The sequence below is a fragment of the Lepisma saccharinum genome, chromosome 21, assembly GCF_977018435.1.
Source record: "Lepisma saccharinum chromosome 21, izLepSacc3.1, whole genome shotgun sequence".
Taxonomy (NCBI): Eukaryota; Metazoa; Arthropoda; class Insecta; order Zygentoma; family Lepismatidae; genus Lepisma; species Lepisma saccharinum.
In genome coordinates, this window is record NC_139249.1 from 37,218,738 (window position 1) to 37,243,066 (window position 24,329).

The 24,329-nt window shown below is 38.0% G+C and overlaps 1 protein-coding gene across 1 annotated transcript in view; it reads right to left on the bottom strand.

Annotated features, from left to right (window-relative positions):
- LOC146004071 (uncharacterized) overlaps positions 1-22,587 on the bottom strand; it is a 39,556-nt gene extending 16,969 nt beyond the window's left edge. The window contains exons 1-7 of the mRNA XM_083142693.1: positions 22,428-22,587; positions 20,455-20,618; positions 17,371-17,565; positions 16,375-16,497; positions 13,358-14,374; positions 3,639-4,123; positions 1,396-2,171 (exon numbers count right to left, since the gene is read on the bottom strand). Of these exons, the coding sequence (XP_082998819.1) occupies positions 1,396-2,171; positions 3,639-4,123; positions 13,358-14,374; positions 16,375-16,497; positions 17,371-17,565; positions 20,455-20,595 (2,737 nt within the window). The 5' untranslated portion in view covers positions 20,596-20,618; positions 22,428-22,587. The remainder of the gene's footprint in view (positions 1-1,395; positions 2,172-3,638; positions 4,124-13,357; positions 14,375-16,374; positions 16,498-17,370; positions 17,566-20,454; positions 20,619-22,427) is intronic.
- Between the last annotated feature and the right edge of the window lie 1,742 nt (positions 22,588-24,329).

Consider the following 24,329-nt stretch of genomic DNA (forward strand, 5'->3'; position numbering starts at 1 on the left):
CACTGAACACTAATGAAGACTGTACAGAAATATGAGAGTTTGTTTTGCACTTGGTGTAACAACTGAACCATGTCATTGTACAATTTTTACAAATCTTTCATTGATTTTTATAATTACCCTGTATGCATATGAACACTTACTCTTTCATTTATACCTCTGGCATAAATGATTTCCTTTTCTTGCACAATACTTAAACTGCACTTGACAGTCATCATTACATGATTAAATTAGAATCTATTATCATCGCAGGATATAAGTTATGTTGTAGTTTAGCTAAGATAACATCTTGGTGTCTTATTTCTTCCTCATCAAAATGCTGTATTTATTTATTGAGGAAATTCCAGATGCAGCATATTGTGGCCATTTTGCAATTGAATATAGCACCCGACACAATAACGCAAAACAAATTCAGACAGAACCTTGCCTATTGCTTCAAAAGCCAATAAATTTACAATAAATATTAATTATTTTATATTAAATTGCATTGTAAAATAAAGTATATTAAACACAAAGCACTGGAAGCTTACAAAACCAAAATACAAGCGATGATGTGTTAGATTAATTGGTGTTCATAATTTTACGTTGTTAAGTTTGACCCCGATAGCAATTTTCAATTATCTTGTTAAGTAGGATGGAAAGTTTGGTGGCATTATCATTTGCACATGTTTTTTTCACTAACTGAGTGTGCATACAGCAGGGTTTTACACAAAAAACAGAGAAAGTACTCTTGAGATTTGTTTTTACTTTGGAAAATTTTTGAATTAAGTGTGTGTGTTATTTCCTGAAACGCATCTTATATATATTACATAAAACATCGAAATCTATCCATTAAAAAAATATTTGACGTAATTCCAGACGTGGTATAGTTGGTCAAGGGCCTCATAATTGGTTTACAACTGCAACATGAGGAGAAATTCATACCCTAGAACTCACTGTTCTACTTTCTCTAGAACACATCATCGCACCAATGCCTAAACCACGTATAAGCAAATGTTGAATTTTTCACCTAATTGCAGATTATGATTACGTTTTGTTGATAGATTCCTATGTTAACTTTTTTCAGCTAATAAACAGCCGGATGTGGGTAGACAATTTCAAATTATATTTATACATGTAAAACGTGTTTTTTTCTCAGGACATTGAATATTAAAATGCTTTTATCTCAAAGTAAGATTTAGCACGTTCATGGTTTTGGCATTGGTGGAACGATATATTACTTTCCATCGACTAATTTCTATTTCTTCTTCAGTTTTCACTATAGAGTTGCACTGAAAACCTTCTCCAAAATACATGCAGCTCTGAAGAAGCTGTCAACTAACTCAATTGCATTTCTTTACTTTAAGACTTAAGTTTACTTTGAAGCAAGAGATAGATAGAGAAAGAGAGGATCTTTACCCGTCATTTGTGCAGAAAAGTTCAGAGATAACTCGTCCATGTTCCCTATGCATCCAGGATCAAAGTTCTTCTCCTGAATTAGCTTCTGAACCACAGAACGAAACTTGTTCACTTGCTGCACTAAGTTTTCTGGCAAACTAACGTCCAACGGAACAGGGTGTTGCAGAAGTCGAGGGTACCTTTTGCAAAACCTTATGCTCCAACCAGGAGAAGCCTTGAACTCAGGGTCTTCACGAGTTATCACACTGAGGCCGTACATTTGCAGCTCATGGTGAGTGACCGTCTTGTTGTGATCAAACTGAGTCAACACCCACTCCACTATCTCGTCGTCCTTCTCGTACCTCAGCTGAACGCCAAACCGAATGCACCATCGTTTGTACCAACCGTAGGAGCATTTGATGTTGTTGTGCCCATGAGCCTTGTACAGCTCCAACCCTTTCAGTCTAACCTCCTCTCCCTTGGGCTTCCTCCCCTTCTTCTTCAGGGTGGAGTACCACTGGAAAATCATATTGTCCACGTCGATGTTTGTGACATTCCGACCTGCGGTCTTCATCTTGGTGCTTCCCTTTCTTACTTGTGCCTCAATTTTCTCCTTCGTCTTGAGCCACTCAAAAATGCGTTTCCTGGACACATTGAACAGGCGAGAGGCAGCATTCTGGCTGTAGAGAAGAGCAAACTCCATAACTTCAAGTTTGAATGCTGGCGGATAATGGATGTGCATCTCCTTGAAGTTTTCTCTGTCTTCCATTCCTTCCACGTAAACCTTCTCCTCAAACCTGTCAAAGAAAGTTCTATGATGCTGTTGTATAGTTAGCTAGAAAGTTAATACTAGGCAAATTGATAATCATCAGTTTAAGAATTGTAGCTTTCCTGGCACCGTGATTGGAACAGGTGTTCTCACATTATCAGGTTAAGTTGGGTGTTAGTGCCCAACGTTCCGAGCACATACATTACTCTCATCATCAGGCGTTTGAAACGTTGGACTCAAACAGCAACTTAACCTGGCTGATAACACCTGTTCCAATCATCAGTTTGTTTTACTCAATACATGGTTCAAGAATTTAAAGAAAAATGCTCCTCTTCAACAGGCCATTACAATGAATCTTACTACACACACATGAGATTTTATACTTTAAGTAGAATACAACATTAATGTATCTTAGATTTGATAAAAATTTTCAATCATGTGAAAGGAAAGATGTTAAATTAGGTTAAAAACTTGGAACTCCCTGGAGATCAGAAAGTTGTCTATCTGGTTGCAGTCAGGATAAAATTGTGAGTAACAAGCTGACTTCTTGATGTCTAGAGAGTTCCAAGTTTTTAACCATTTTTAACCTAATTTAACACCCTCCTTTCCAACCCAGGGGAGGTTAGAAAATTTGGGTTGTTTTTACGATATGTGTCCCAACATACTTATGATCTTCATGGGGTGTGGCATGTTTGCTTTATACTTTATTACCAGTATTTATTCCATCTGCAATGCTATAAGATTGATATAAACAGGTTGGAACAAGTATATGACTAGGAAATGCACAATTTAACATAACACATACTCATCATCATCATCCTCCTCCTCCTCTTTTGCAGTTTCCTGCCTCTGACTGGGTCAGCACAGAAGTCAAACCTCTCCATTTTCTTCTGGTCTTCCACCATTCCTCTCCTTCCATGGTGTTCCAATATTGCCTATTCTCCTAACACTCTCCACTATATGCTCTTTCCACCGACATCTTGGTCTCCCCTTTGGCCTTATTCCCCACTCCTTGTGCACTGTAAGCTCATACTGGCTGTCTTTCTGCACCGATCCTCTTCAATAACATACTATGTACCTATAATCATGTGTGACAACCTCCATGACAGGGACCTTGGATTCGAATCCTGACCTGGGCACGGGGTGTTCTTTGCGAGTGCCCCTCCATCAATTTCAAAATATCATCACTCATCCTCATCATCACAGACAGACTTGGACAATGAAGAGGGCTAGAAGGACTTCCAGTGAGAGCACATACAATGTGCAGGGAGAGGGAAAAGAACCAAAAGTTAAACCAAAATGTTGATGGTAAGAGCAGGTAGTGGAGGTTGTGAGAAAAGGAAGACAGGATTGGAACACAATGAAAAGAGAGAAGTGGTGGAAGATCAGAAGACAACAGAGAGGTTTGGTTAACAGTAAAGGATAATGACAAAAGGTGTTTTTGTGTGTTGGAAGAAAAATAAACAGAATATAAGAATGCAGATCTGATACTCACCTTTGCCACCACGCAAAGAACCACTTGCTGCTCTTCTCAACATATTCCTTCCCAAAAGCTGCCACTACCTCATCTGCCTTCATCTTCAGCATCTCCCCCGTGAGCACCTTGCCACTGCAGCGGTAATCGTGCACCCATGACAGGAAGGCCTGGTCGGGAGTCTCCACTTCTTTCTTCTCCGGTTTCTGTCCGGTCTCCACCTGCTCCGCAATGTCCTGTCGTTCCTTCTCTCGAATCCACTCTGAAACCGTGGCATGGTGGACTTTGAACTTCTTGGAAGTCTCCTTGAAGGTGTGGTTTGCTGCATACGATATCACCTTCTCCTTGAATTGTGGCAGATACCTCTCACCTTTCTTCCTATGCAGTGCACTGCAGCTGGACGATGCATCCAGTGCCTGCTTTCTCCTTTTCTCCGATTGCTTTTTACCTGCTGGGGGTTCTGCGTTCAGAGAGCTTTCCTCGCTTATCAGATTCTCTGGCATTTTCTGTTTCGTTGAAGAGAGAAGAAAAACTTGTTAAAACCTTGAAACATGCAAAATCCAAAGATTTCAATGTCTTTAATGAAAGATGCAGGCGGCTCATGAAGCTTCCTGAATATGACCATTCAGTACTAAATCCAAAACAAGTATTCACTTTATCCACAAAACATAAATTACAACAACCATATAAACAAAGAAAAGTGCCTGCTAATTAAGTACATAATCTCAATTGACAGTACAATGAAGATGCATATGCACTTTTCTCTGGAATTAAACATCAATACTAGACAGGGGAGACCAAAATGTCAGTGGAAAGAACAGATAGTGGAGAATGTAAGGAGATTGATTGATTAATTGAATTGTTGTTTCAAGTCCACTTTATGCACAGAAAGGCTAATTGGGACTGGACCTACATTTTAAAGTGGGATCCGAAATCACTATGTGCCTCCACCGGGGAAGGCCCCTAGAGTGTCAGGAGACGAGGACAAGATTGGAACACCATGGAAAGCCAGGAGTGGTGGAAGACCAGGAAAAATGGAGGCTTGACTTCTATGCCGACCCAGCCAGATGGAGGAAACTACGAAGGATGATGGTGGTGGTGGTGATGAATAGACAAACATTATTGCAACACCCCTCCCTCCAAAAACAGAAAGAATATAAATGCTTACAAAATGTTGGGGTTTCTTGTAAGAATTTTTTAAAAATCTAAGTAATGTAAATTTCAGTTCCCTATTGTAAAATACATTAGTAAGAAATAAACCTGAAAATTCTTCTGCTGTGTGAATCCTATCTTACAAATCTCATCAGAAATTAATAGAACAAGTTCGGAAAAGTTTTTTAAGGTATTTTTATTGTAATCCATACAATAAATTGTTTGGGGATTTAATTATGAAGTTTTTACCAAGAGAAGACACATATTGCAACAGGTATTTACATATACGACAATGATAATAACCGGTATGCTAGGCAATGCACTATTTCTTAAATAAATACACTAATGCTATAAAATGTAACTTATGGCTGCTTGAACATGGCACACTTAGTGGTTTGAAGCACGTTGCTTGCCAGCAGAATCCGATACACATATCCATCCCTTCAACTCAACTGTTTGGTACATTTGGTAGCTTTCCAAGCTGAGGTTTTGTCAAGTGTCTCTTAAGGCTCCTTTATACCGCGACGAAAACGCGCAGTGCAGACGTTCCGTTTTAAACAGATTTTTCAGTTACGAGCAAAGATAGGACCTCGGGGTTTGTTTTATATCCTTCAGAAAATATGGCTGCGTAATTCTTACAAAGCCGAAATTTTAAAAAAGACCCTGCTTAATAAGTAAATTGGGCATAAAAATGGGGAAAACCGTAATTTTCACATGCAATTATCTCGTTAACCACACAAGCTTACGGAAAACTGTTTTGTTGGGGTCATGCAATGTTCATTGTACTTGACATTAACATCATCACTGTAGAAGTCAGTTTTCCTATTTTGAGACTGTTTGAGGAAAACGAAACCCTTGCAATACGTAAAAGTGTCGCTGCACTGTGGCGACACCTCGTGCAGATAGTTGGAAGCGTTCTAAACCCCACCCACAGTAGAAAGCGGAGGGATACAACAAAATAGCCCGTGAAGACAAAACACGATCGCAAGAGACAGGGAAGTGTGCATGCGTCAACTGGACGTGTTAAATTGCAAAATATGGGTGACGGCATCAAGTGTGTTTGGCGTAAGATGTGGGCTCCGAGAAAATTTTCTGCTGCAGAAACAACAATGAAGTTTCAAGCGCTACAAAATCGCCGGCAAATTAACTGCACAGACGTTCACGTATTGTGGAAGGGTTCAGAATGAAATATAAATAATACCTATCCGTTTACTACATCATCAAATGGGGAAGTATTTATCGTTTTCCATTAGACGTTTACATTGTACGTACGTAAACCAGTAACGTTATTTTGAGTAATTCAATTAAACCGGTCTCCTTGGCAAATATTACGCTATAGTACGTAGAACAAGTTAGCTGGGGGTCCGGACCTCCCCCGAAAGGATTATGAAGTACTAAAATTAAATAATGTAAATATACTCCTTTATCAATTTTTGCATATTCGATGCATCATTTCCTCTGAACGCGTATTGGAAGGAAAGGATTATAGCTATAAATATAATACGGCTTTGAAGTATAGCATCCGAAATACTTATCAAGTACAACTATTTTTACTCTGAATATATTGGAAGGCATTGATTAGGATTGAGATCATACGGCTTTGAAAGACATAAGGGATTTATTTGGGGCGTCTGGACCCCCTTCCCCAACGAAAATATTACCAAGTAATAAAATTATAACAATACTCGTTTAGCATTTGTGAATTTATTGGAAGGCAAGGATTATATTGGGATCGTACGGCTTTGAATGATATTACAAAAGAAGGTTTATGCATACTACAACTCATAACGATATGTATACAATATTAATCAGAAACTTCACTGTATCTAATATTTATTTCGTTATGCAATAGTATTCAATCCTTCTTCTATTTGACATTAATTTCTAAACGAGGTAACCTTTGTATGTAACGTATGCACTGTTTGTGGCATAGTTGGAAGTGGATATTTCTGGGAGGCCTACACATAACGTACAGTAACAGATTTCACTTTTGTAAGTGTTTAGAGGCTAATTTCTTCATGAATTTGATCGTATTTATGTATTGCAATGCACAGGAGGCATTTTGTATAGCAACAGAGAATATGTTTACCTTTGAGACTGATTTTGTCATATAAATTGTTCGTAATGTACTGAAACGCAGGTCGCTTTCCAATTATTGTGAGAGTTTCGTTGTCATGTATTTGTTCTTATTGTATTACATAGTGTATCTACGTGCACTGCTGTTCATGAATTTTTAAGAAGCTCATTGTTTGTGTCCGTATATGATTTTTTTGTAGCCCACTAATTTTTTTACCTGTTTGTCAGAATTTTTTTCTTTTCTTGTTATTTGTACTTCAAATAAGCAAAAATTGGAATAGTATACAGGGTGGCCAGACTCAATTGGGCACTTTTCGAACATTAGTAACCAATAAATCCAACAGCACACGGAAAAATTGGAAAGTACATTTTGTTGTCGATAGATGGCTGCATCATACGGTATGCTGTGAACAAGGTTGATCGCTGGATTGGCCGTCGAGGGCCTGTGGAGTGGCCAGCCCGATCACCCGACATCAACCCACCAGACTTTTTCCTTTGGGGTTACCTCAAACACAAGGTGTACGCTAATCCCATTGACAGTGAGCAACATATGCGTGAGGTGATTGTTCAGGAGTAAGGCGTGTGAAAATGTTGCTTTGCGTCTACAAGCCTGTGTTGACTTAGATGGTGCCCAGGTCGACCACTATCTTGAAAATCAATGACTTATGTGTATGTGATTCCATTTTTGTAACAATTTTGTAGCCATTGAAATAGTTAACATTTGTCAATAAAAATAAAATAAAGGAAAAATAAAAATAACATCTAATCAAAAACTGCCTAATTGAGTCTGGCCCACCCTTTATATATACATAAGAAACTGTTACTTAAGCAAAAAAAATAAATGTACCTCGAGAAAAACCAGTCTACTCCGTTCCCTGCGGTGTAGAGGGCAATGTCTGTTCTCATCATCCCATTCATTACTCTTCACCACGAAATAAACTTTATCTGCAGATAATAATACAGAAAGACTACTAATTCAGTAGCGCACAACATTGCTCTTCCAGTGTGGGCGTTGTAAAAACAAAGTTGTAAAACTACAATTTTAGCTAACGTGTAGTTAATTGTACATGATCAGAATGATATGTGTATATCTTATGGAACACTGTCCATTCAATGAACCTGTTGTGATCACTGACTGGGCAAACTGAAGAAATGTTTAATTCGTGGTCTGTTTTAAACTAATTAGTGTCACATCCAGCGAAAATATAAACAGTTCATATTATTAGATTACTATTGTTAATAAATGTTATAATAAAAACAATATATTGCCGGCCCACGTGGCGGAGCGGTTAGCACATCGCGCTACGATGCCAGGGGTCCCGGGTAGTGTTGCCCACGAGACGAGACTTTGGCCTGTCATGTCTCGTGGAAATGCTGTCTCGTCTCGAAAATATTCGTTTGTCTCATGACACATGGTCAATCTCGTCTCGTCTCGAATTTTTAAAAGCCTGTCCCGTCTCGTCCCGTGGACAACACTAGTCCCGGGTTGGAATCCTGGCCTGGGCATGGTTGTATGTGAGTGTTCATTCATCAATTTCATCATATCATCACTCATCACCATCTTCGCAAATTAGCCAAAAGTGGCACAAAAAGCAAAGTAAAATAAAGCAAATCAATCAATCAATCAAAAAACAATGTATTGTTATTATTACTATAAATACTAAAATCTAAACAATCTTCAAACACCTCGCGACAAAATTCTGCTTCAGCCAATTATAGTTACAACAATTGTAATTTCTATTTAGGAACTGTAGGTACAAAATAGGAATAGTTTTTGGTTTTCCTTTCATTGCTCTTTATGGAAGATTAAAAATAGAAAGAGAGAGAGAGAGAAAGTGCCTTTTCCCCTCCCTGCTTCTCCCACATAATGATATATCCAAGATTCAAGACAGATGAAAGCACGGCTGTGTTTACTATCTTCCATTTCATAAATGTTTGATAATGTTTTGTCATCAAATTACGGTTTTACTATCCACGAAAAATTCGTTACGTGTTAAAAGAACGATAATTCATGTTTGCTTTCTTCGCTCGCCTGCGTGCCAGATGGTCAACTGCTTCACAACAAACAAATTTTCGTCCTTCCACCCTTGCAAGCGATTGTTTTGTTTCCCCTCAGGTACCCACCCCACCCCAACTTCTCTCCCGTCAGCCGTGAACAGTAAACAGCGAATGCCTACCTTCAACTATTTCATATGAAGATCCGTTTCCATGTGTAGGTAATCTTTTATACTTTTTTAAAATCATGTCGCTGTTTCTTTAACATAACTTGTGTAGGTTCGTTAGGGACTATTTACTGTGTCGGAGCTCTACGAGGCAGTAGAAGCTGAGACCCAAGAACACTGTGAAGACTGCCAATCTCGTGACGTATTCTGTTACGTCAGAGATACGCACAGAGTAAGCCACAACAAAAACCAACCCATATGACCCTCCTTTTTTCCCCTTCTTACTCAGATTCGACTTTCGTCAAATGTATGAAGGAGCCTTAACCCCTTCCCTGTGTTTGGCTTAATATTATGCCCGCGAACATTTCTGACTCTGAAGTAACCTGTGTTGAACGGAAAAATATGTTTTTTGTTGGTGAAACATATGTTTTGCTTTTGAAGAAACAACGACCTTTTATTTAGTGTGCTGACAAAGAAGAAGAAGTTCAGGGGAAAGAAAATGTTTTTGTGTTATGCTGACAAAGTGCAAACGTGAGTTCGTTTGAGTGCCGAGTTTAGTAAGTTGCTTTATGTACATTTTTTTCATGTTGCGTTATTTGAACTGTTGGTGATTTATTGTTGGTTTAGGTGTGTAAAATGGCCAAAATGAAACATGCCCTTGACGACTTCGAAATTATGGATTATCTTGTGAGCTCAAGTGACGGTGAGTTTCTAATAGTATCTAACAGTGACTGCGATTATGGAGGGGCAGTTGTCCCCCCAGTTTTTGCCACTTTTGCACCTGCACTATGCTAAATCTTATCTACACAGGAAAATATACTGTCTTTGCCCCCCTAGTTTTGGCACCTTGTCCCCCTGTTTTGGGACCCAATCTGGGACTGGTATCTAATAGTATTGTCACACAGGATTGCGAAATATTTTTTCCCTCATACCTACTGAAGATATTGCAATGAAACTTGGCGGACACATTACGTATAGACCATATTAGTTTTCAAGGTAGATTATAATCGGGTACCTATATCCAGGGCTGGTCCAGAGGGCCCCAAAGTTACCAAAAGGGATTTTTCGGAGGGAAATTTCCTGAATTATCCCAGATTTCCCCTTCCTCATACACACATGTGCATGGTACCATTTGAAAGCCTGTTCTATTCTGAATAGAAAGACGTATGAACCATGATTCTCGGATAAATTGTGCTGAAGCAGTAGCTACTTAAAAATATGACTACGCAAACTCAGAAAAAAAAATACACAGCACGGGAAAGCATTTTGTCAGAAAATTACACAGGGAAGGGTTTAAGAAAGAAAACTACAGAACAATGCAATACACCAACACCATGTTACCCAGAACAGATCCATGCACTGTTTGGCAGTGTTTGCTTTCATACAGGAAGACATGCCATTTTGATGAAGGATTCACTTCTGTGTAGTTTGCTAAGGTGATAAGTAACAAACTGATTAGTATTGATAACTGTTATTAACACTGTTATAATGCCACAGCATTAGTACACTTTAGAACAAAAAAAAAAATGTATAAAATTTTGTGAAAATGCAAACTTTCTTGGAAGTTGTGATATATATGGGTGGCATAAAAGGACATTTCCAACATCTGTGTCAAAAGTATGTGATTACTAGAAACTGGATTTTAAAGGGAAACAGTTTAAATTTTTCAACACTGATCGTGGAATAAACAACAACAGTGTTGATAATTATCTTCAACCAACAAGATTACATGGTTTTGACTTTTCTTTTTTAGCAGACATTCTCGTTTTTTCCCTTTTTTTAAAACATTTTTCTTTCTGGTCCCTTTATTGACTAGTTTTTCAGCCTACATTCCTCTTTTGCCTCTTTTTAAAAAACATCTTCCTTGGTCTCTTTATTCACAAGATATCGAACATTTTGCAGGACTGTTTTTTACCCTGAACAAAACATTCAGCAATTGTCTATTTGGTGCAGTTTAGAGGAAAGAGCCTTCTACCTTAATTTCCCTCCATGAGTGTTGGGAGTACATTGTAGCGATTGTTGAAACAATGCAATCTGGGCTCATGCAGCAACAAACGCATTTTAAGAGGTACACCTGTTGGGTTAAAAGTGTACTTATCTGCTACATTCTTAGAATAGTTTTAACTTTACTGTGTGACAGTATTAACTGTCAGTGAAATGGTGAAGCCAGGTAAAAGTGGAGGCAAGCTATGGAATGCGGTAAGTTGTTAATAATAAATAAAATAATTTTTTTTTTTTTTTTTAACATCTGGTCTCTAGTGATTAATTTGGTTGTAACTGCGAAATTCAGTTGACGAGTTTTGTACATTGAATACCACCAGCAAGCAGCATGCTTCCAGCTGCTAAGAGGCCACATTCAGTACAATAACTAAATGAAGGCACTGTAGTATTCCCATATAAACAATCCCCATTATTTAAAATGTGTTCCACATACAATAGAATTTGAAGTTTGCATCAAGACCTTGACTTCACACTGACAATAGTTGATTATAAGAGTATATTGAACTCAGTTTTTGCAGCATAAATACAGCGCTGCATTCATGTGGGATATTATGTATTGAGAATGAAAATATGGAGGCACTGCGATGGTTAATCTAAAACAGGGGTGGTAAACGTGTCGACCGCGGTCTACCAGTCGACCGGCAAGTCCTGAGAGGTAGCCTGCAGTGCTCTGTCAGTCATTTGCAACGCAACTAGATGATTTGCGCACGGAATTTGAAAGACTATTTACGGAGTTCTTCTAGTTCTGTTCAAAGGATTATGTAGGACAAACAGCAAGGAAAATGGAAATAAGATGGCACGAACACGATTTGGAAATTATAAATCTAAACCCAAGAATAGGTTTGTCAAGCTCACATCATCGAAGAGAAGCATTTGATTAAAAAGAGAAGGATTTTAAAAAGATTGACGGGAAACATAGAGTTGAATGTCTGGGAAGCTTCGTTCATTGCAGAAGAATACTGGAATAAATTAAATAATGTAAATGGTAAATAGATCCAGTATGGAGTTTTCTTTTTCACAAATGGAGTAAGCCATCATCTTTAAAATTGAATGTAACAGAAAACATCAAGAGACTTTGTGAAAACAATGATGAATTTGAATTACCTGATGATATTTGGGATTCATAATTTTAAATAAAATATAATGTGATCAAAAATTTTTATCTGAAATAAAAAAAAACAGATTACTTCTATTCACAGTTAAGTTGCTATATTACAACAATGTAACATTGACAACATCCATTATATAAGGGATTATTTTTGTTTAAAAAATTGCTAACCATTGTTATAACTGTATCTTTAGTCAAAATGAAAATAAATGTCTGATGAAGGGAGCGTGTGTTCTCCTGAAACGTCACAACCAAAAACTGTTTTCTTATGCTTGTAATAACTGTAAACTACAGGAAAATAATTCCAGTTAGAAGACGTAACTTCCATGGTCTTCCCATTTCAGGAAATGAAAACTGAATCTGTGGATAAACTCTTGTTCTCAAATATCGCAATTAGTGGAAGGAGACCATAGTAAAGTAGACTGCACTGCGACATTTACTTGAAAGCAAGAGCAAGTGATAGCAACGTATCAGAAATCTGGAAACTATTGTGTGAAGACTTCTATCCAAATATTCGCAAAGTGGAGCTTTATTTGACTGCATTTTTCGGAACTACATATCTATGTGAGTCAGCGTTATCTACAATGAATGTGATAAAATCAAAGGAGAGGAATCGATTAACTGATGATTACTTGATTTCCTGCTTGAGAGTAGCAGTAACGCCATATGACTTGCAACAAGATAAACTCATTGGCGGAATGCAGTGTCAAGTGTTTGGAATCAAGTGAAATGACTGCTAAAAAGTACAAAATAATAGTGTAATTTTTTTCCTGATGCCCAGCAACAAGTGACATACGTTTGTTGAAATGAGTGTTTATGAAAGAATAAAATTATGTTTATTTCAATACTTTCTCATTAAAAGGATGAAAAGGTGCTAATGATGAACTGGGGAGATACGGCCGAAAACAGGTGCCAGGCCCACAGTACTGAAGCCAAAACTTATTTTATAAATAAATATGTAAATAAATAAATACATAAAATCAAATAATCAATGTCAGTTTTATGGTATTGGCCCTTTGCTTCCTTTTTTAGGCTCTCGTTGTTAGCTCTAATAAAATAAGTAGACCGCCAGTGATTCTTGAAATGTAAATTAGCCCTCAAACCAAAAAAGGTTGGCCACCGCTGATCTAAAACATTTCTATTGAAGATGCAATGTGGATAAGTGTACAAGGAGAGGTAAATGAAGGTAACAGTGAAACTCCAGGTTCCAATATGCTAAGGTCAGTTAGTTTGTAACTTACCTCTAAGCTGCTTTGTCCTGTAGCATCCAAAGAAGTGTTGGCAACTGTTTCCAGAAAATGTTGCGAATCATCTAAGGCTGCCACTGTCTGAAGAAAATGAACATACTCCGACGGTAGAGTTCTCAACTGGGACGACGAGAGAGCATTCTCACCAATTATGTTTCCCTGAGAGGCATCACCTGCAACGTCACCGATAAACTCACTTGGCTGCTCCAGAAGGACAACAGACTCGATTATTTTACTTGCAGGCATGACCCCTCTCTCGTCACCCGGTCTCACTAGCTCCTGCGGCACAGGAAGGGTCACAGAGAGCATGCTGTCCCTGGAAATGTTCAATGTGATGTCCTGCAGCATCGAGCTCATGCACTGGCTCGCCGAAAGTAAATCTGAATCCTTGCTCTCATCCAGAACGCCTATGAGTTTGTCGGCTTCAATGATCTGCGACGAATCATTTAACTGGAAAATGAAGTCCGCCTGTTCGAGAGATACACTAGGATTTTCATTTGTTGCACACTGCTGCTCTATTACAGACAACTGAGGGTAATAAGTATTGGTAATCAGTACGTGCTGAACGTTTGAAGCTGTGTCGCGGGATAAACTTTCTGCCACATTCACCACATCTTCCGTTACATGCGTAGATGTACCTACAGCATCACTTACGGCCAGAACACATGAATTATCCACCGCACTACGCTCTTCGAGAAACTTAGTCATTTTATTCTGCTCTTCGAAACTTGGTATCTGATTGTCACACTTCTTCTGCGCTGCCGAATCTTTGCTAGTACTTGACATTACTGGTTCTGGTGCATCCTGCCATTGGTTCTGGCAAACAAAATGATCTGGAATCTCAGAAGCCAGGTGCTTGGATGCTACATCATGCAATATCTGCATCCTGTCCAGTGTATTTAACTCCCCCTTCCATCCCTCATGGCTACTTGTTGCCGTACGTCGCTCCCGTGTCATTTCTTGCCTGAGTTTTATTGGCATTTCTTCAACACCTTCCACTCCCATTTTACCCTGGAATAAATGAAAGCATAATAATTTGTATTACGTTTGCCACATTTCCATATATCTGCATCAAATTTTAATTTATTAATTAATACAAGATTTGAGTAAAACTAGTTAATTCTTGCACCAGATTGGCCTTCCTAAAGAAGGCTCAACTGGTAACAGCCTGAAAAAATGATAATCACATATTTATTATTCTGATTTAATGATGCATGTAATAAGGAAACACGCAAACATTAAAGAACACATACTGTACTCATTATTGAAAAAAAAAACAATGGGATTTCTGTAATCAAACTCGAAATATTTTTAAAAATTCTTTTTACAACTGCATTTAAAAATTCAGTCACCAGGTGAAAATTTTCAGGTGTTATGGCAACCAGGCGCCAAAAATATTTTTCTACCCCTGATCACAGGTATGATAATTTAAAAATGTTAATGTACATTTACTGAAAATTTTGGCATTCCTTTGCAATGCTCTAATAGACTCTCACCACAATTTCCACAACTTGCATCCCTATATGTGTAAAAATATGCACAGGGGATTTGAGTAGCACTAAATCAGAGAAAAGTATGTTTGCAAAATAAATTAAACCACAAACATTAATTTACAGTCAGGTTAAAAAAGTTGTGTTACAAACAACCACCTTACAGGCAAGTAAAATTATGCTGGTAATATACTGCACTTGTGTTTCATCTATACCTATCCCAGCTAACTGTGGAGCAGGCAAACAAAAACAAGTCTCTGCGCAAGTAGTGTCGCGACACGGGTCCACCAATGAACACGTAAGAGGAACGGAAAGCGACTGCAGTTACCAGCCTTCCCAGCAGCGTGTACTGCTTCACTCTGGCCACTCGATTTCCTTCGCTTCTCTGACGCTATGTACGCCTTGCTCCACAGTTAGCTGGTACAGGGTATAAGATGTTATTCCTTTATAGAGTACACAGTGATGGAAAAGGTAGAATGTATGCATGTGCATTTTTTCACTTGCTGACCATTGTCGACTTTTTACACTAAATGTACATGTAAATGGAATAATTCTAAAACAATGTCGGTAACCTTGAGCCTCAGTACCCTCTCGAGAAAGTGGAATATTTTGCATGGTATATGAAGATTTTGTTGATTATGAACGTTTTCAGTTGATTTTAGCTCGCGGAAATGTGTCATTGAGAAATAAAGGACATCTGTTACCTTAGCATCTTTCTTTACCGTGAAGAACAGCCCGAAGGCTTCGCGCAAGTGAATCTAGCACCCAAAAATGACATTCCACAACAGCAACTATAATTTTACGTAGTTAGGTTAGGATTATTAGGTTTGGTACCAATAGTTATTATCAACATGTTCTTTTGCTATTTGAGTGTGCATACAAAGGGTTTTAATAATAAAAAGTGGCAAAAGTACTCCAAAATGGCAGGTTTTTCCTTACGTGGGTAATTCTTTGTGATCGAATATCTCCGTTATTTGTGTTTTCCACATGCCGGAAATAATTTTATATTACATGAACATCAAAATCTGTCGATTAATACAAATTTCAGCGTAATTCTCGAGGGGGTACAGTGGGTAAATGGCCCCACAATGTCAACTTTCAAATGACAAAGGTGAAATTTTCCACCTTTATGAGATTTATGCAAAGAGTTCTCGGTTTTCTGGCTTTCAAGACCAGAAGCTGCTACCATTGCTTGCCAGTAGTTCTAGGGGGCCTCCCCATGGCGCAGTGGTAGCGTCATTGCCTTGTAATCAAGGGGTCCCGGGTTCGATACCCGGTGGAGGCACAAGTGGTTCGGATCCCACTTTAAACTGTAGGTCCAGTCCCGATTAGCCTTACTGTGCATAAAGTGGACTTAAAACAGCAACTCAAACCAAACCAGTAGTTCTACATCGTCCTAATGATGCCACGTCAACACTAAAATTTTGGGGCACTTACCAGGATTCAAACCCAGGATCATTTACACCAAGGACAATACATCTCTCAAAACCTTTATATCCCAGTATGTAGCATGGTACATACCTCAACTTTCTGATTTAACACAGCTATTTCTCCTTTAGTCAATGGTCCTGTTTCCACAATACCTATTGCAGGGCCAAACTTTCTCCACCGGCTTATCCATCTTCTGTACCAGCCATAGCTTGCCTAAAAGGAAAAAAGAAACGACTTGACATGCAAACTCACAGATACTAGAACTGGTGCCTCCATAAAATGGCAGCCATTTTCTGCAGTAACTGAGCGATACATTCACCTTTCTAACTCAAATACATGAAAATTAGTAATACATGTATTTGTTTTAAGAAAAAAACAGCACACTTGAATATTATTCATTTCATCAAAAGTTAAAACTTGTTTATTGAAGTAATAAACTAATTTTAACACTATAAGAAATATTAAACAAAATAATGTCTTTATTGAGAAGAAAAAAAAAAACTTTTTCTAAAAACACTAAAATTGCTTACTTACGATTAGTCCAATGTTGATTATAGCATTGGACTACTCGCAAATCGTAAGTAAGGAATTTTAGTGTTTTTAGAAAAAGTTTTTTTCTTTTTAATAAAGACATTATTTTGTTTATCTTAAGTGAGTAATACACACTCGTGCTATTATGTGTTAAGAAATATTGTTTCTATTATACAATATTGTGGATCAAACAAAAGGAACTAATTCCAAAACCTGACTCCTAACCACATTATTGTGATTGACTGACCTCAATAGAAAAACAGATGAATTATAACCATACAATGTATGTGAGGAAGATAAACATTCTTCTCAACCTACGACAACTTTTTACATCAACTTTGCTTGCAAATAATATGTCCTTGCACTATATATATGACCGTGACTTTTTGGCGCAAAGGGTAAATTTAATGTTGCACCCGTAAACAACCTCCTACTACAGGAATTGCACCTGTAAACAAAATCCTCCTATAGATATTTTACATACTAAGGGCAAGCATTGCCCTTATGCAATGCATATGCACAGACAAAGTAAGAATCCGTAATGACTGCCCTTACCTTGAAATCCGTCATCCCAGCATTGTGGAAAGCCCACTTGGCTCGTGCCTGGATGAGGTTCTTAGAAATCTTTCTCCCTTGCTTCTTGCAGGCGCAATACCATGTCCAAATCTGCTGGTCTATTTGACTGCTTCGAGTTTTTGGCAGGCGTAGATCCTTTTTCACAGGCGGGTCTCCAAATATTGTGTTTGCTATCTATTGAAAAAAATGGGAACATAATTTCAAAAAATAATATTTTAAGGATGTTTGCAGTGACGTAGCCAGATTCTTTTCTAGGAAGGAGGCCCAAATTTTGATACATATTAAAAAAAAGTGAGCTGGGGAAACACAATACTGAAATAAAAATTTCAATGTATCCATCATTACTAGACCCCGGATTTTTATGTTATATGAAAGTACAAAAATGTACATAAATATGTAACAATAATTGACAAAATATGTACCTAAGTATGTATTATCAAAAGGATATGTAGCAAAATATGTAGTATCAAATAATATGTAACGTTAATAACAATTGAGTATCCAAACGATTTCAAGAATTCTGCTAGATATATATTTTATTTGAACAATTTTAAGAACATAAGTTGTTGAAATTAAAATTTGTATCAAATTTATAAACTCAAAAAACCACATCAACATGTACATATTTAAGAAACCAATTCTGTCAACTTTTAATTATTTTTCACATTGCAAATTGTTGTATAATATGTAAATATGAAAGAGAGCTCTTTGTAACTTTTGAAACAAATTGTGAAAAGAAGCATCTACAGAAATAACAATTGAATGAAAATACATAGCTACTTTTGTACAAGGGAACATATTGTCAAACTCGCTACATACAGGAAAGTAGCTTTCCTATCCACGGATGCCAAGTTTCTAGGCACCTTGCCTAAATCTAAAAGTAAAACGAAAATACATAATCAGAAGGGTGGTTGGGGGAGAAACTTATTACTTATTTTTTTTTTTGTTTTCAGCCTGACTGTTGACTTGGTAGTCAATTTTAGGTGACCGTAAGCACTAAACATCTCATTGATTAGAAAATTTGACATCACATGAGCTACAAATTTTCTTCATCATGTTTTTGAGATTGAAGGAAAAGGATCAAGATAGGAAAAAAATTACAGAAATATGTTGTTTTATGTGAAGTAAATTAGCAAATATGTAATATCCTGGCAAATATGTAACATAAAACTCATGCAAAATCATGTCAATTATATAATTAGTTTACATTTTCCTGTTCAAGTTATGTATCTAGAAAGGAATAGCATATGTAATTACATACAAATCTGAGCTCTAATCATTACACATATTAAATTGTGACTAACATATTTCTATAGAACTACTCTTAAATTAAGTTCCACACCATGGTCATGCCGAAGCCATCAGGCTTTGGGCTACAGGACATATGCTGATTAATCTCTCCTGGGTGGAACCGTAACAAATATTCTACCGAGATTTCGGCCAGTGACCACCTACCATCATGAGGACATTGGGAGGCACGAATGAGTAGCATAACCCAATCATGGAAAACTACAACAACGACTGTGGATTTGTCATATTGATCACACATCACCCCATAACTGGTTGGATGATTTCAGCAGGTAGGAGTGAGGCCGGCAGGCGGTAGGCTCTGACTGTCAAGGGCTGTTGTGTTACAGGTCATTATTATTCTTACTCTTAAATTAAACCTTTTTTTTTCCGCCGAGAAGCTCTTTCCCCGAACACAATGTGCCTGATGTTTTGTCTGGCATCACACATTGTCAACAAGTTACCAAATCTGAGAGGTAAAATGATGCTCCGATGTATCATCTGAAGGTATGGAGGCTTCCCCAATGGCGCAGTGGTAGTGTCGTCGCTTTGTAATCAAGGGGTCCCGGGTTCGATACCCAGTGGAGGCACATAGTGGTTCAGATCCCACTTTAAAATGTAGGTCAAGTTCAGAATATATGAAGGTATGGGTTCAAATCCAGGTATGAACCAAAGGAGTATCCAAAAACTAAATTAGGAGTGAATAAAGTAGGCTTTATGACTTCTATGATTGCTCTTTCAATGGTCCCAAAAGCTATGGTTAACTATGCAGACATATATACAGTATTTATTTTGTAGAAATTTTGCAAAAAAATGTAGGGCAACACTGTGCCATTGATCTACCAAGCCAGCCCCAATTTCTACGTGATTTTTTTTACTCTTGCATGGAATTGACTCTAATAGTGTTACTGCAATGGGATAAATTGCCTATGACACACTGTTGATGTTGATTTCGATTCTTGAAACTCACATTACCCAAAACAAACTGAAGTAATGCAATGAAGGACAGTTTGCAAACATATATCTATTAGTAAAATAAAAGGAAAGAAAATAAAGTTATTCATACAAAGCCAAGAGTAAAACGTTGGTACCTTTTGCCTTCTGTACCCCATCGAGAAATTGAAATATTTTGCATGGTTTATGAAGATTTTGTTGTTTATAGCTCGTGGAAATGGGTTATGTCTAGTGAAGTATATGTGTTACCTTAGCATAAAGCAGAACAGCCCGAAGGCTTCCACAACAGCAGCAGATGGCATGCTGCCTTCAGATTCATAAATGTAAAATAAATAAATCAAACACGAAGGACTGAAAACTTATGAAACCCAGATAGAAGTGAAATTATTGTTAGGAGTGTTAGATTTATTGGTGTTTACATCGTTGGGTTTGGTGTTGATAGCAATTCTCGGCAATTTTGTTAAATTAGGAGTGCTACGCTTGATGATCTGATCTCTTGCATGTGTTCTTCAGCTATTTGAATGTGCATACAAATGGTTTTTACTAATAAAAAGTGGCAAAAGTACTCCGAGATGGCAGTCTTTTACTTACCCAGGCCATACTTGTGATCAAACATTCAGTCATTTGTGGTTTCCACACAATGTAACCAATGTTATATTACATAAAACATCAAAATTCGTGGATTAAGAAAAAAAAATTGAGCGTAATTCTCAAAGTGGGTCAATGGCCCCATAAATGCTCAACTAGAGCAGATTTTTCAGATGTTGGCTCCTACGTGAATAAAGTTCCACAGTCTAAGAATGAAAATGTCAGCCTATGTACCTGCAGAACATCCTGCTCCGCTGGTACACCTTCTGATACTCTTCTTTGGCTTTCATCCATCTTTTTCCGCTTACTGATACCCTTAGAACATCCTTCTGAACTGTTGCCAGCTTCTTCTTTATTCCTTTTCCTCTTCGCCATTTATGTGGCAAAAGTTTAGGTATCTATACATATTAGAAAAAAAATCTTTCCTCAGCATGCCAAACAACAAATAACAATTTATTTGATAAACAAGTACCGGTGCGATCTCCACCGAACACCTCTCACTCGCTTATTTTGTTGTTTCTAACATTCATACTTACCTATTCTGCATTGCGAAAGATTCTTTAAGGTGGCATTTTACTTTTTTCACGAAAATAATTTCAATTTTTTACATTAACAGTAATTATTGTTCTTTGTTTTTCGCTTCCGTAACACACAATATGGCGGGTACAGCTTGAGTCGCATCATGTGGGTATGCAGTGTTTCCAACCTCCGTAATCGAAAAATACCTGAATAGACCCACAAACCATTGACGGATAGCCCCAAAAACCATTTCCAGCAAGGTTAAGCAAGCATAGTTAAAATTTTATTCGTAAAACACTGCAATAGTTTTAAAAAAAAATCACCTTCACTTCTTGTAAAACAATGGCGTGGTTGGAAACACTGACAGGAGGTTACGTTATGAAACGTACGGAACATCCAGCTCACGTAGAGGAAGCAACGGTCATTGTGCATTCGAGAGATATTTTTCTTCAAAAATACATGAATTCCCAGTCAAATAGATTCCATGATGGAAGAAAATACCTCCACGAACTTTCAGAATACTACAGAAACTCATTTCCGTAAGTAGTTTCTTCTGTAAAAATGAAGAAATCCATTCGGCGGAGATCGCACTGTTACCCCATAACATTAAAATAAATTTAGGTGACATACACCCATTCACTATTGGAAAAAAACCAACAAGGATATAACAGGTAACAATTCTGTTTTTATTGTAGTCTAAAAAAGGCAAAATGTATGGCCTTTTTTTAAACAAAAAGTAGGTACCGGTTCAGATTCTGAAAATTTTTCATACAATGACAGAAGTGTGGAATGCATCTAGAATGATAGGAATGATTGTCCAAGTAACTTTGAAGTTCGGGGAAATTATTTTGTGTGATTCAAAGCTAGAGGAATTATATCTTGAAAAATAGGTTGTGCAATGATACAAGCGTAATTATGATGCTAAAAAAACATTAACACTGAACCACTTAAGCTACGTATATGACGATGATCAAACCAGAAAGCATGTAGAGCATGTGATAATAGACATGTATAGAATTCAATTCAGGAAGAAAATGCATATGCATCATAATGATATTGGAATTATGCAATCGGAACCTGGGCCAAGTACACGTTATTAAAGCACCACAGAAATAATTACACTAATCCATATGGTAAATCAGTTATCCGCTGCATCACACATCTTAGGCATTTATTTATGGGTGGCAAGGTAATTTCTGTCCCCAGTTACCCAAGGGAAGCAAATATTATGTTTATTTGGACATTCAAATATTATGGCAATCTCGACTACCCCTCTTCCAGTTACCGACACACAAAATTTGTCCCATTATCTATTTCATAGTTGATCATTCATTCTTATCCTCTCAATTAACTCAAAGGTATTAACAAAAGTTACATAAATAAACGAAATAAAAATTAATTGATCTGCGGTCCTAATCAACAAAGATCTTAAAATGCATTTGTCTAATTCAAAGCGACAAGTAGTCCCATATTTTAATTGTGAACGTGTACACATCACAGTTCAGTGATATACATAACGCTTTCAAAGCGAGAAGTAACATTTTTGAGAAAGACACATCTACCATCTTGATCGAGTGGGCAGCGCGAATATGGGAGTAAGTTTTGTTTCAACGTGAACCTCATTTCACATTCACTCAAAAGTACAGGACATGGTGCTCATAAATTATTTGTGCTCAAAAATAACATACCTTTCCTATGTATAGTCACACTACAGTGTTTCTTTCTCCAAATTAATATAATTTCCAATTCATGACAAGAGACACAGTCGACACAACGAACACCTGTTTAGTGGATTTTTCAACAAACTCTGCGATTGAACTCCATGTCCATTACCGGTAAGGTTACCGGCCAGTTAGTTCTGCACACCATCTCACAGGAGATTCTATGCTCCGTCTTCTCCGACGTATTCGTTTCTTTTTTTTTTAAATGTATGTTTTAATTTTTATTTTAGAGTTGTGAGGGATTCCGAAAAGCCGATAGAGGTAAAAAAATATATATATATCCCCGATTCTGACTTCGGGAAAATGACTTCCTGCTCTTTTGGGATCTCAAACAGTTGGGATATATAAAACATTTCACGTCCCGTCCCCCTGACCAAGAAAAGGAAACGGCCCCTAATAATTTACATCGCATATGCTCGTCATGCTCCTATGTTTTAAACAGTGGCGGCGATTGGATCCCAAAACCGGAGGGCAAGGTGCCAAAACTAGGGGGGCAAAGACAGTATATTTCCCTTTGTAGATAAGATTTAGCATAGTGCGGGGCCAAAAGTGGCGAAAAATGCGGGGGGGGGGAACTGCTCCCTAGTCCCTCCTAATCGCCGCGACCGGTTTTAAAAAGTAGTAGCAATGAAACAGCTGAGGGGATGCTTGGAGAAAATTAAGTTAGCTCCTACTGGGGGATACCATCCCCCCGCATATCCTCTCACTTCGAACACTGATATAGGCTATATACAGAAAAATATACATATTTATAATCAGCTGTGCCCGCGTCATGCGAATTTAGGGGGGAGATCAAGTTTTATCATTTAGCTTCCAATGATATATAGGCTTCACACAAAAGGATGGGGGGTTTCGTTTGTTGGTGATTGCGGCAATGGGGTTGAAATGAAACACCACCCCTTATGCCTTTAGAATCGGTTTGGAAGGGGGAGGGGTGTTCTTCGCATTAGTACAAGGTTAGCCAAGCAGATAGACTGTTAATTGATTGATTGAGTTGGTGTTTTAAGCACAGTAAGGCTAAGTGGGAATGGACCTAAGTAGAACATGAAGCCCGGTTCAACGCCCTCATTTGGGGCTCGAATCATTATGTGGGGCTCAGTGTTGCCAACTCACCCCACGAAAATTTCACCAACTGATATTTTGAAGTTTTTTATGATGTATTTGAGGGCAGAGTTGGCAACACTGTGTGCCCACTGTAGCTTTTTATGTCTGGCAACACTGCCGTAGACAGAGTTGGCAACACTGTGGGCCCACTGTAGCCTTTTATAAGGGGGGTTTATTGCCCTGTTTACATCTGGCAACACTGCCGTAGACAGTTGGGTTCACTGTAATCAAAGGACCTGAGGGGTCCTGCCCTGTTTACATCTGGCAACACTGCCGTAGGAGTTGGCCTGTGGGCCCACTGTAGCTTTTTATGTCTGGCAACACTGCTGTATGACAGAGTTGGGTTCACTGTAATCAAAGGACCTGAGGGGCCCATGCACCTGTCTGCCAACACTGCCGTAGACAGAGTTGGCCTGTGGGCCCACTGTAGCCTTATGATGTATTTGAGGACAGAGTTGGCAACACTGTGTTACTGTAGCCTTTTATGAGGGGGGTCTATGGCTTTTTTACATTTGCCTAGCCACTCTACAAAAATTCTACTATATGATCTTTCACAGGCTAAGCTAACCTACAAATAGTGGCAGCACTGACGAGGCTCGAATCATTATTTGAGGCTCGAAACGAATCGCTAAATATAAAATAAAATAACAATGCCTATGAACCTGTTTGGCTTCAGGAAGCAGGCTATGGAGGTATCCGCCCAAAGCGCACCATCGCCACCTGCGAGCTGGGACCTGTTACCCTCCCTATCTAAACTCAACGGTT